This window comes from Ciconia boyciana, chromosome 6 (genome assembly GCF_034638445.1).
Source record: "Ciconia boyciana chromosome 6, ASM3463844v1, whole genome shotgun sequence".
In the NCBI taxonomy this organism is placed as follows: Eukaryota; Metazoa; Chordata; class Aves; order Ciconiiformes; family Ciconiidae; genus Ciconia; species Ciconia boyciana.
In genome coordinates, this window is record NC_132939.1 from 58,525,487 (window position 1) to 58,537,940 (window position 12,454).

Here is a 12,454-nt window from a genome sequence, read left to right on the forward strand (position 1 = left end):
TTGTAAAATAGGGCTGCTGTAAATTGCCACAGAAATGAGGAAAAGAAATACAGTTCATTTAATGTGAAACTGCTGTATGGGGCAGCTATTATTTTAGTATCCTGTAACACCATTGTTTGATCTATTTTATATACATTATTTAGATTATGAAATGCATTAAGAAAAAGAACATTATTTTCTCGGCATTGCACTGGAAACTGGAATTACTAAAATGATATTGCTGTCACATTATTATATTGTAGTATAGTTTAGGCCTCTGGATAATATACAATACTTTGTCAGGCAATATTTGCATTTGTAAGGAATTTATTGGCTGTGACAGCACATTCACACTTGCTCAATTAATAAATACTTGGACTTACGAGTGGAGACTTTGCCTATTTAATTGAGTGTATGACAGCCTGGGAAATTGTGGGGAGATCTGAGATCCCACATTTGTGACAGTTTTCTGCAAGTGAACCACTAAGTACTTTCAAGGTCCTAATTCTTGCTAACAGGTAGGGTGATTTCAAGTGTGAGTAATGTCATGATAACTCCTGGATATGAATTGCTAAGGGAAGTCAGTTACTAGGAAAAAATAACAGGACCAGGATAATGGTTAATTTGGAAGTTCTGTCTCAGTTCTAGAAAATCATTGCTGATTTGACACAAGAGTCTTGCTCTACCGCTATTTACCAGGGTCATTTAGTGCTCTGAAGCAGTCTACTGGCTTAGAAATGGTTTATACATTCCACATTCAATTTTGCATTATGCCACTGCAGAATTGCACAAAAGAGACCATCTGGGGGGACATTAACCTGATGGGATCGATGAAGGGAAGGCTTTTCTCCGTGACCTTCACCGAAGCAATACACATGAGGAAGGTGCTATTGCTTTGTGTAGGGCCTGCATCCCTAAAGACAGTCTTGTCCACTAAGATAATATTTGCCTCCCCTTTAAGGAGTCTGTTTCTCAGGCCTAGTTTCCTTGGGAGCGAGGAGTATTAATTGAAGTTTACACCTTGGAAACCAATCATTCAGTGCTCTGGGTGCTTTAGAAAAAGATATTTGTTCTGCCAGTCCATTTTAAAATTCAGGTTTAGAAATTAGCTGGACTGGAAAATAGCTTCAGGAGGAAAATTGATTATATCAGAATCTCTGATGCCTGCAGCTTGTCGTTTCCCTGCTCTCCCCCTCCCCCGTTCCCTCCCAGCATTTTGCAGTCTAGGGTTCTCAGCACTTAGATTTTGCTAAAACCTTTATTTTTCCTGTGAACAGCGCAGGCCCATCCTACCGGAGAGCAGAGGTTTTGGGGAAGAGAGTACCTCCAAGCTCCATCGTAGGCTGTGATTTTGTCAGCACCTCCCTCGGCTGCACAGAGTACCAGCAGGTGCGCAAGCCCTCCTGTTGCTTAAAGGGGCGGGGGGGGGATCAAAGCCTTAAGGGCAAACAAGTTCTGCAATTGATACATGTAAAATAACCTGTTTTCCATAAAATATTTGTTTCTTTGAATATTCACCAAGTTCGGTCACGTTACCTCAGAAAGCTTATGTGCCCTGTCGTAATTCTTGCTGCACTGGAGCAACTGAGCAGCTAAATTGCAGTCCTTCCTATAGAGCTCCTAGAAAAACAAAAAATAGCCTGTTTTTTAAAGTTTGCAAATAGCTTGCGGCTTTCAGCCTTTCTGCCATGCCTGAGCAATCTTTTAAAAATTGACTTTGGGGAAATTTGGAGCATACATTAACTTTTAAATACATTAAGATTCCATGTTTCTTGCATGATCCTGAGATGCTTGCCCTTTTGCTCTGTGAGGGCTGATAAAATTACTAAAAAGAAAATTTTGAGAACTGTTACTACAGAACAGTAATCTGCATTTCAAAAGATGAATACTTACCGTTAGGAACTGGACTTTATACTGTTAACATGCATGGCACTATGAAGGCTAAAATAAACACGATCTTTTAAGCAAAAAGAAAATTTAAGAACAAACAATTTTTACTGAGTATTATCCAAATCAGCACTAAGATACTACTTTAGAAAATGCTTAAATAATCTTATGAGACTGTGGGAGAAATTCATTGCAGAAATATACATTGTATTGTTTTTTAAAAAGAAGGCTTTTGTCTCCTTATGAAATTTTCTTCTTGGTTCCTGGCTCCTTTCATATCTTGCAGAATGCAGCTCTACAAATATATTAAATCCCACTGCAAATGTTTGATGCTGCAGAACAGGATATTTTTGCTGGGTAAGAAATTACCATGAGAATTCCACATAGGGAAAAAGATAACTTAAACAAGCCGCTTACACTATTTTTGTATCGAACGGCTTCCACAGCCTATTTAATGGGAAAATTCAGTCCATAGATTTGCCCTTCATCTAAATTTAATTTAGCACACATGACTGTAACTGTATCCTTCAACCAATATCTTTGGGTCCCTGGAGGTAAGAGTTGTATGTTGCTTCTCCTGATCTAGGTGCCATTAAAAACAAAGTTGGCTTCAGAAGTTGACTTTATAGGTGGGCATAGATGAGATAGAGCATAAAGGTACTATGGACACTAGGCTGTGTTAACCTGTAAAAATTAGAAAATGTTTATAGAGAAAAGGTGTTGAATACTGAAATGATTTGAATTTTCTCTGGTCCTAATGTTACAATTTTATTGCATGCAGATTTTTACTGTTCTACTTGTTCTTTTAGAAACTGATAAAGAAATTTTCTATGAAAAGGGAAGGGGGAAGTTCCCTCTGTTTTGAAATACCATTTTAAAGGTATTTTGTAACAACAGGTGCAACAAGATGTTCCTGGGAGTCTGTGAGGCATGGAGGTAGTAAATGTAGTTTTCCTATGATCATTATCTCATTATATCCTCATATTCAAAGGCCTTTAGATACTCTTGGTTTGTGGGGGTTTTTTGTGTCTGTCTGAGCTTTTATACATGCCATTTCTGCCTTAAATGTACTGGGAGATACATTAATTTATGTAGGTCTTAAATTTTATATTAGTTAACACTATTTTTAATCCTGAAAAGAGATGCAAACAGTAGGAATCCAAGGATCCAATTTAGAAGCAAAATCACATGCATGTGCATGTGATTCTGACATGTTACATGCACATTAAACGCACAATATATTGCTGCACAATGTATAGCACGGACAAGTACTCCGAGTCCCATGTGGCATTACTAGGCATACAAAAATGAAATCACTCCAAAATCTAATTCTTTCTTCAAAAGTTGTGTGCCTCTGTTTCTGTGAAGCGGTTGTCATGGAGAGTACAAAAAGCATTTCTGACACTTTATTTTTAGCAGCTTTAAAAATTACTGCAGAAAAATTACATGTGAGTTAAATGTGCCACGTGTACTTTGTTCTCAACATGCTGGGACACGCCATGCGACTGGAGTGACTTTCTGTCCTTTAATGTTTATCTGAATGGAAACTAGCCACATCTGTGGCAACTAGAACAATAATCTGCAATTAATGCTAAAAGTGTTTCTCCTAGTCTAAAACATGTTTTTACATCAAAAGCATCACTCTGCATATCTATCAGAAGAGTAAGGGGAAATATAATTGAAGGAAGAAATATTGCCAAGACAAAAACATGTTCTCCCCATGTAGGATTCTTCAGTTTAACACTGTCTCTACTTATTAGTTATAATATTATTGGTTTGTTTAATAGTTCTTTATTTTAAAATTTGGAATTTAACCTTTAATTTCACTAGTGATGCTATATAACTAAGGGGAGAATTTGGTCTGTGAATCGACCTCAAGTACGAAGAAGTTATTTGAGGCTTCTGGACCATACTCTAATGTTCAGAGTAGTTCAGAATAATTCTTGGAAGAAGAGCACTCAGTACTCCAGTCCAGTCTAAGCTGCCTTTTAAAAACCATGAATATTGAAAACACTTCTTCAAATGTGGGCTCAAACCTGACTCCATGAAGTAGTGTAAACGCATGCATACTTATTGGGAGAGTTTTACAATTTTTTTTCTCCCTCTATTTTAAATCTGAAATAACCGCTGGTTTCAGCTGAATTAGTCTGGATGTATACCTGCGCCTCTAAAACATAAATGTAGCCCATTGCATTTACCACGTTCTGTTAGTTACAGCTATTAGAGTTATGAAGTAACTGTTGTTTCATCACAATTTCTATAAAAGTAAAGGGTCAGACTGTGAACTCTTTGTTTCCGTTGGAAAGTTATTAATCGCATAAGCACAATTCACATCAACAGGCATATTAATGGGATCAAATGCTCCCTGCTATGGTTAAGAGTTCATATGAAATATGGGAAGACCGAATGTAAGATGCTGAAAAATAAGTGCTAACAGAAACATGTCTTCTGCAGATGAATTTTTTATTAAATGTCTAAGGAATGGCACAATAATGAACTAAATGCCTGCAATCTTCCTTTCTTTGCTGTCTTTTTAGGTTTGTCCCTGGAAGGATTTCAGGGGGTGCAGTATGCATGCCAGTTTTCAGCAGTGTTTAATGAGATGCAGGGTGACAATCGCCAGAGATGTTCCCTGTTTCATTCCACCCAGAGATAGGTAAATTGTTACATATGAACCACAGCTGGGGAAAACCTGGCTCCCACTCCCTGCAATGGTCTGAGCAACCAGGTTGGGTCAATCCTACCTTCTGCTAGCAGAGCTCGCTTGTGCTGGGTATCCCATTTCAGTGAGAAAAGACTGAAAGATCAGAGGAACTGCAGGAAATTTAGGGCTCTACACTGTGCCTAAAATTCTTATGATGAATCCTCACTCCATACATGCTTCCACAAGTTTGCTGTACTAGACTGAAACTCATGGCAAAATCAATGTGGGAATATTGCCATTTCTTAGAATATTTTTTAATCAGTTTTAGGTTAAACATAAGGAAAAAATATCAATGAAAAATCTCACCGCAACCCCATAGCTTAAGGAGAGCTGAATTTACAAAATGATGAGAATATCAAACATGAATTTTAACTGTTGAGGTGACAAGTTACATTTTATGTAAACAATAAGAAATTATTCTGTAATTCCATGGGAAGTGCATGGCGTAATTTATTTCTGAATATAATCTCAAGATGTATCCATAATTAAATACTTACATTGTCTTCTGACAACTTATCTATTGTCACCTTGGCCTCTATTAAGTGATTATTGAGTGCAATTATTTCATGGCTCAATGCCCGTTTTTCCTCTTCGTAATGTTGACCCTGTGTAGAAAATGGAGTAGTCAGTATTTTTTCTACTGTCAGAATATTTCAGAAAAAGGCCGAAAGGTTGATGTCATTCTCAAACCCAGGGAAAGGCACAACAGACCAATATATTTTTTTTTCTAATTTTTGCTATTTTCACTCAGCAGATGAGGCAATATACTTTGAACATATGGAGGTCAAATTGAGCTCACATTAGGAGCCTTCACAAAAGGCTCTAGCTAGCCTGTGCATTCGATTGAGCACCAGCTATTCCTTTCATCACAAGGCAGGGTTTCTAACCTGGAAGGGACTTGGGCTGCTCTTGGCTTTTGCTACAAGAATGTTTCACTCACTTACATCGAGAGCGCCCATTCTCATCAAGGAGGAAGAACAATATTTAGAAAGGAAAGTAGCTGTGTTTGAGCCAATTTCTTTTTAGCTGTTGACTGCGCTGGCTGCTTTAAAATCCCTGAACAAGGTTCAGTTCTCAAGATGAATTTTTGCCTGATCGTGGGGTTAACCCTCATTAGCATAATGTGACCCACTGTGGGATAACAGGAAAATAGTCTGATTCAAACTTCTTGGTGCCCAGTAATTTAATCTTGTTACCAGTAGGCTGTAGCTCGTTATTATAAATGCAAAGAAATCAGCGGGAAAAGTAAAGTGCCACTGGCCCTTCCCATACTGTGTCCCATTTTCGTAATACAGTGTTTATTGTGCCACCTCATGTATAAAAAATTATTTTGTAGCAATCATTTATAACCCTGCCTCCAGCCTTACGTTAGTATTAAAAAGTAAGGTAGATTCTGAATGCTCTAGCTGAGATCAAGGCATCTTCCTTGCGCTCAGAGCTGTGAAAGACCATGATAACAAGAAGGTTTGCCAGTTATCTGGAGGGATCTTTTAGAAAGCAGAGTTGCAATAAGAACAGAAAGTAGGGTAAACTTTAATGTACGCCTGTTTTATTTAGTGAACTCCATCCAGTGACAAATTCACAATATCACTTCCCATTCTAAAATTGTTAGAGTAATTTGTGAAGGACTTTCTGCAGCAGGATGATTGTATTAGCTACTGAAATTTCCCAAATGCCATATTGCCAGAGTCACACAAAAATCTTCCATCAACTCACACTTGACACTGTCAGCTAATTGACAGCAATGGGAGTTTTGTGTTTTGAAATCTGAATGAATATCAAGGTTAATTATCCAGCTGCAAAGCACCAGGCTATATTAAAGAAGGGTGATTAAAGTGGAAGTGGCAACTCTCATCCTAACTTGCTATTTAAAGAAAAACACCTCACATGGTCTAGGCAAACCCATGGCTTGCTTTAAACAGCGCAGATATGATTGAAGTGTCTTTGTGAAGGTCTGGACTGGTCTGTTTCAATGTCAGCTTTTCTGGGGACCACTTGTTCCCCACTGTTGCAAGATCTCTGTCCTGAGAGCCCAGCTGTGCCTGGAGGCTGGTTCAGGCTTGACACCTCTCCTGTCCTCGTTCCCATTGATCAAGTGCTCCTGCTAGCTGCCTGGGGACTACATCATGGAAAGACAAAGCGTAGCTTTGAGAGCTTGCAAGAGCTCCAACCTCACTGATTTTAACGAGACACATGATCTTATGGGCTGTGTTTTTTAGTTAGGCAGATCAACGTGGTTTTATATGAGGCCCTTGACTCTCATCGATTTTATTGTGGACTAAACAACTAGACACTTTGTAAACCTCCTGGACATTTGTGCACCTCTAGAAATCTGTCTCCTTTGAGGGTATGACTGAAGATTACATTTTCAAAGGTATTTAGCTACGTAATGAGATAGACAAGTGACTACCTAAGTACCTGGAAAAAATGTGTCCCCTCAATTTTCCAAGTCATTTCATGCTTTTGAAGGATCCAGGTCCACTGAGTACAGACTTAATCTTCCAAATAACTGTTTGTATTGAAGATTTTATCAATCTTTGTATGACAAGTTGTCAATGCTAGGGCAGCTGATTTGTAGGACCCCCTTTTGCTCTAAGTCTGATTTCAGTAAGTGTTGCCTAACCAAATTGAAGTTGACTCAATATATTTTACAGTTCAGGAAAGGTCATCTGATCAAGGATTTATAGTCTTCAGCAGAGAGAAACTCATAAAAGGGCAGCAGACTCAGGCTTTGGAAGCAGTACTTTCCATTGCATTGAGTAAAGCTGAATCTGACTGAATTATGGTTTCATTTTATTTCAGTTATGATAACTTTTGGACTGATGTTTTCCAGACTTTGTATCTCACCAAGTGTAACTTTAAAAAATATTTTATATTTGTTGAACTGTAAAATTCACCTCAGTCCAAATTTATACTGTACAGGTCAGCAGATAGACACCAAAGTAATAAACATCTCAGCAGTGCTGTGGAGGAGGGGGAATGAGAAAGAAAGGCCAGCCCCAGTCCTCTCCACCAGTATATGTTCGCTTCTTTCTCTTGAAATCAGTGTTGTTGACATGAGCAAAGAGTCTGTCTCCCTGTGGCAAAATGAGGTAACCTGATAGTGGACAGGACCCTGAAAGGCTTTGTCATATTGACCACATACTGTGTGTCCATCTTTGAAAGTTCAGGGCTTCAGCCAGATGTTATTGTAGTCCAGTGGTGGCAACAAGAGGACAGAGGCTTAATCCTGACACCACCTTGGGGAAAATGGTGCAGCTGGAGGAGATGGTACGGTAGTGCTGGATCACTGCATTAAAAGGATTGCTGGTTACTGGGGACTGCAACATTGAGCTCTCCAGTTGCAGTTGGACAATCATATTTTCAGCATCAGGTATAGATGTCAGAGAGGGATGAAAGGAGGACAGGAATCATACTATCAATGCTATGATTGTAAGTTACAAATAGAAATGCTTATTTTACTTATAACCTCTTTTGGCAGATCCCTCTATTTCTGGTAGCTTTTAGAAGCTTGGTCCTCCTGCTCTTCCATAAGGCTGGTGACCTCTCCTCTCTCCTTTTGGCACTGCTTTCTGCTCTGCAGGTGCTAACAACCTATCTCTCAAAACTCAGAGACAGATTAAGTTAATAGTGTTATTGATGTGCCAATAGCTTACAGCTGGGCTCAGGGCTCCTGAAGTCCACTCCAAAAAGCCATAGCTATAGGCTGCAACGGGCTGAGCTTCTGTTGGATCTTTGTTCAGAAATCTTTGTTGAGTCAGCTCAGTGCATCTTGCCCCTGCCTCCTTCACCAGCATAGAGCCAGCATAAAAGAATACAGATCTGTAGTGTCTGACTAATGCAAGAGAACTGCAATCATGCGCCCACGACTGAGTCAGATCAAATTTGTACTGCTGGGTGACTCCAGCAGTGCACAGCGCTGGTATTAGTTTTGGGGGAACCAAGTGCTCGGAGCCCTTGCTCCTAGCCTGGATTTAGCATGAGCTTCACTGCTTCCTTCTCAGATCTGATGAAGGAATTGGGTATCTGCTCTTCACAAAGGGATCAAATGATATAATAAAAGATATCACCTCTGTCTTGAACCTTGTTTTTCTTATAATTTGTATCTACCACAGTGACAACATCCCTCATATATTTACAGATCTATAAAAATATAAGGTGTCACTTTCAAAAGTGTCTGGTATCATCTAGTCCCTGCATCTGTTATCTGTGGTATAACTGGGGTGAAAAGAGTTTTGGTAGGTTAATACAGCATGAAATGATTAATAGATAAGTGTATTTTGGAAAGTAACAAAAGCTGGATGAAAAGATCTGCTTTTCTTGCATATTAGTGGATCCACAAAGGTTCCTACTCTAGTCCTTCAGCAGAAATGGAGCAGCCTAAAAGTTGGCTGTCTCTCTCGTAATGTTCAGACTCCCTTCAATGCTTTCCAGCAGCTGGAGAGTGTCCTACCATAAAGCAGTGTCAGCCTATTAGTCAAGGCTAGGCTGCTTACTGTCGTCTCTGCTGTCCTGCAGGGGCTTTGAGATGTGTATAGACCTTTTAAAATCAGTCTCGATTTTGCAAATGAGCAGTGCTGGTCTGTAGAAATGTCAGCCCTTTCAAACATGGCAAAGTAAATCTGTTCTTGGTGTTCCTATAAGGAACATTACAATGGACAGCATTTCAATGCTATCGTGAAAATAATATAATGATAGTAGTGACCATCAAGGTATTAGTGGCCAGCAGCATTCCTTTGGAAATACCTCTTAAAAAGTCATGCTTGAATGACAGACAGAAAGAGAGAGAGAGACTTGTTCTGTTACAAACGCCGCCAAAGTGACACTGGTATCCCATCCTGAATACCTGGACAGAGGTTTACTGCGATGTTTTTGGATGTGGAATGCAGGCAGAACTTTGTTCCCTTTTTTCTTTACTACTGTGCTTGTCCAGGAGGAAGACAGCACTTCCACAGGAGAAATTCCCAGTGTAACACTGTTAACTCAGTACTTTTCTCACAGAGCACCAGTGATGATCTTTTCATTGCAAATATTAATAGGTGCTGTAAGGTATCTACTAAGCAACTGCAATGTATTTACTGTTGTTCTGTGGATTGTAGTTGGCAAACAAGTGCTTGTGGGGGTATACTTTCAAAACAAGGTCTTTATATTTTAAGGCGGTATTTTGTAATCTCATTGAAATCATGTTATGAAGGATAAAACAGAGCAGTTGCAGATGACACAAAACTGGGATGAGTGGCTCGTACATCAGAGGGTTGTGCTGCAATCCAGAGGGACCTCGACAGGCTGGAGAAATGGGCTGACAGGGACCTCATGAAGTTCAACAAGGGGAAATGCAAAGTCCTGGGGAGGAACAACCCCATTCACCAATGTATGCTGGGGGCCACCCACCTGGAAAGTAGCTTTGCAGAAAAGGACCTGGAGGTCCTGGTGGACATCAAGTTGAACATGAGCCAGCAATGTGCCCTTGCTGCAAAGAAAGCCAAAGGCAACCAGGGCTGCATTAGGAGAAGTGTTGCCAGCAAGTCGAGGGAGGTGATCCTTCCCCTCTACTCAGCACTGGTGTGGCCACACCTGGAGCACTGTGTCCAATTCAGGCTCCTCAGTACAAGATGGATATGGACATATTGGAGAGAGTCCACGAAATGGCCAGGAAGATGATCGAGGGATTGGAGCAATTCCTTTATGAGGAAAGGCTGAGAGAGCTGGGACTGTTTAGACAAGACAAGGCTCAGGTGGGATCTCATCAATGTGTATAAATATCTGAAGGGAGGATGCAAAGAAGACAGGATGCAAAGAGCCAGGCTCTTTTCAGTGGTGCTCAGTGACAGGATAAGAAGCAATGGGCACAAACTGAAACACAAGCGGTGCCGTCTGAACATCAGGAAACACTTTTACTGTGAGGGTGACTGAGCACTGGTACAGGTTGCCCGGAGATGTTGTGGAGTTTCCATCTTTGGAGATATTAAAAAACCATCTGGACATGGTCCTGAGCAACCTGCTCTAGGTGCTTGAGTAAGGGGGTTAGGCAAGATGACCTCCAGAGGTCCCTTTAAACCTCAACCATTCTGTGATTCTGTGACAAATTATGGCTACCATACCTCACTTGACTGCTGTGATAACTGATATGCAGCATCTGGGGTTTTTACGATATACAGTATTTTAAAATCCTGTTATTAGCAAATACTGACGTCTGCCATAGAAGTAAATGCTTCTATTGTTATGCAAAGATGATTTAATATATAATTAACACATCTCTAGGTCCTAATAAAATAGGGAACAAGTATGCATTGAATATAGTATAAGTTCACTTATGTTTCTCCCTGGTATTCCATCAAGACTTCAAACAGACCTCAGGTTAGACTTGGTGCATATGAATACATGTCTTCTGGAGTCAGTGAAGCAGCATCTAATTATTGCTGATAATTACACTAATAATGGAGGATGAGAGTGTGTTATCTATCACAAAGAAAGGGCACCCAGGTGTTCCATGCATTCTCAGTGATTGCTCAATGACAGTACTTTAATGATGAGTGAGGATGAATTTGTTTTATAGCATCTGTCAGTGCATATCTCATATCCCGGTGAGAAATAAATAAAAACAGTCATCCCTTGTGGAACTGAGGGTTGGGAGAGTATGCAATAGTCTCTCCCACCAGGTGTGGAAACTTTTCACTGTTGCAGAGCGTAATAATGTAGCTTAGTTCAAGCTTATGTGCACTCCTCTTCACATCCAGGTGTGTCATGGTCTCTGCTGAGCAAGGCACAGGTTTGAAATACACTGTTTGAACCAAGGGACCTCTTAGCTTGCAGGCAGAGTCTTAAATAGAAACCAGGGTGGTGGTGGGAATGACTGGGCCAGGGGCATATCCGACAATGTAAAGAAAACAAGAAGGACAAAACTTGTGGTGGAAGTAGAACCTTTTTTCTATTGTAACTCTTAAAGTTAACAGCTGTTCTATTTACAATACTTCCCCATAGACCATATGCATAACATATATTTTATCAATTGGCTCATAAAAAAACAAAATGTGGTTTAGATTTGCAGATATTACTGGGTATTCTCTGCAGTAATTCATTATTTTAAGCATTACTGCATGTTAGTTTCTGCTCTGCAGATCTTCATGTTATTATGACAGATTACGCATTTGTGTGTATGCATGTTTATGGATGCTTTGGAGCTATGTGAGTTTATCTGCCAGTTAAGAGCCTAGCTATGGATATCCCTTACTCACACTCACTTGCACCCATGGGCAGGTACTGTAATAGAAACAGCGAACTGACAAGATGAGAACAACAAGTAAGAATAATGAAAGACATTTCAATAAATAATGAAACCGTATCAACTGATACCAGTTCATGACATGATCCTTGGGGTGCAGGATTTGGTGCTGATCACTGCTTGAGAGCACCATGTAATACATATTGCATTTTTGGTTTTACTTCTTTGTATTGCAATCTTATTTGTGTTTAACAGTAAAATGAGTATCCAAAGGAACTATTCACTTACAGGTTCACTGAACCCACAAGTCTGTTTAAGAATGTGCATCTTTACAAGAAATTAGAGAAAAAGAGCCAAATGTTTAGCTAATTTATTAGGTAATTATTTCTCAAGTTACAAACAAAACTGCAGGAATGTGTAGGGATGTATGCGGAGGCTGTGGCAGCATCCTGATTGCACTTCATGATGTACCACTGTCTCATCTTTGCTTCCCACTGTAGTAATCACCAGGACACCCATCCTTGTCTCAGCACCTCTTCATAATGCTAATAGAGCCTGGCTTTCAGGAATGCCATTACATTACAGTAAGGAGTAATGACTAATTCATTATATTTATTCTATGCTACATTAGATATTTATTTAAAGTGATTTTCTGTTTCCAA

The 12,454-nt window shown here is 39.7% G+C and overlaps 1 protein-coding gene across 5 annotated transcripts in view; it reads right to left on the reverse strand.

Moving 5' to 3' along the window:
• The window catches only part of BEGAIN (brain enriched guanylate kinase associated), a 119,438-nt gene that overhangs the window by 3,801 nt on the left and 103,183 nt on the right, over positions 1-12,454 (reverse strand). For all 5 annotated transcript variants that reach the window (XM_072864515.1, XM_072864514.1, XM_072864513.1 and 2 more), the window contains 2 exons: positions 5,068-5,175; positions 1,516-1,599 (listed from right to left, as the gene is read on the reverse strand). In XM_072864515.1, coding sequence (XP_072720616.1) covers positions 1,516-1,599; positions 5,068-5,175 — 192 coding nt within the window. The remainder of the gene's footprint in view (positions 1-1,515; positions 1,600-5,067; positions 5,176-12,454) is intronic.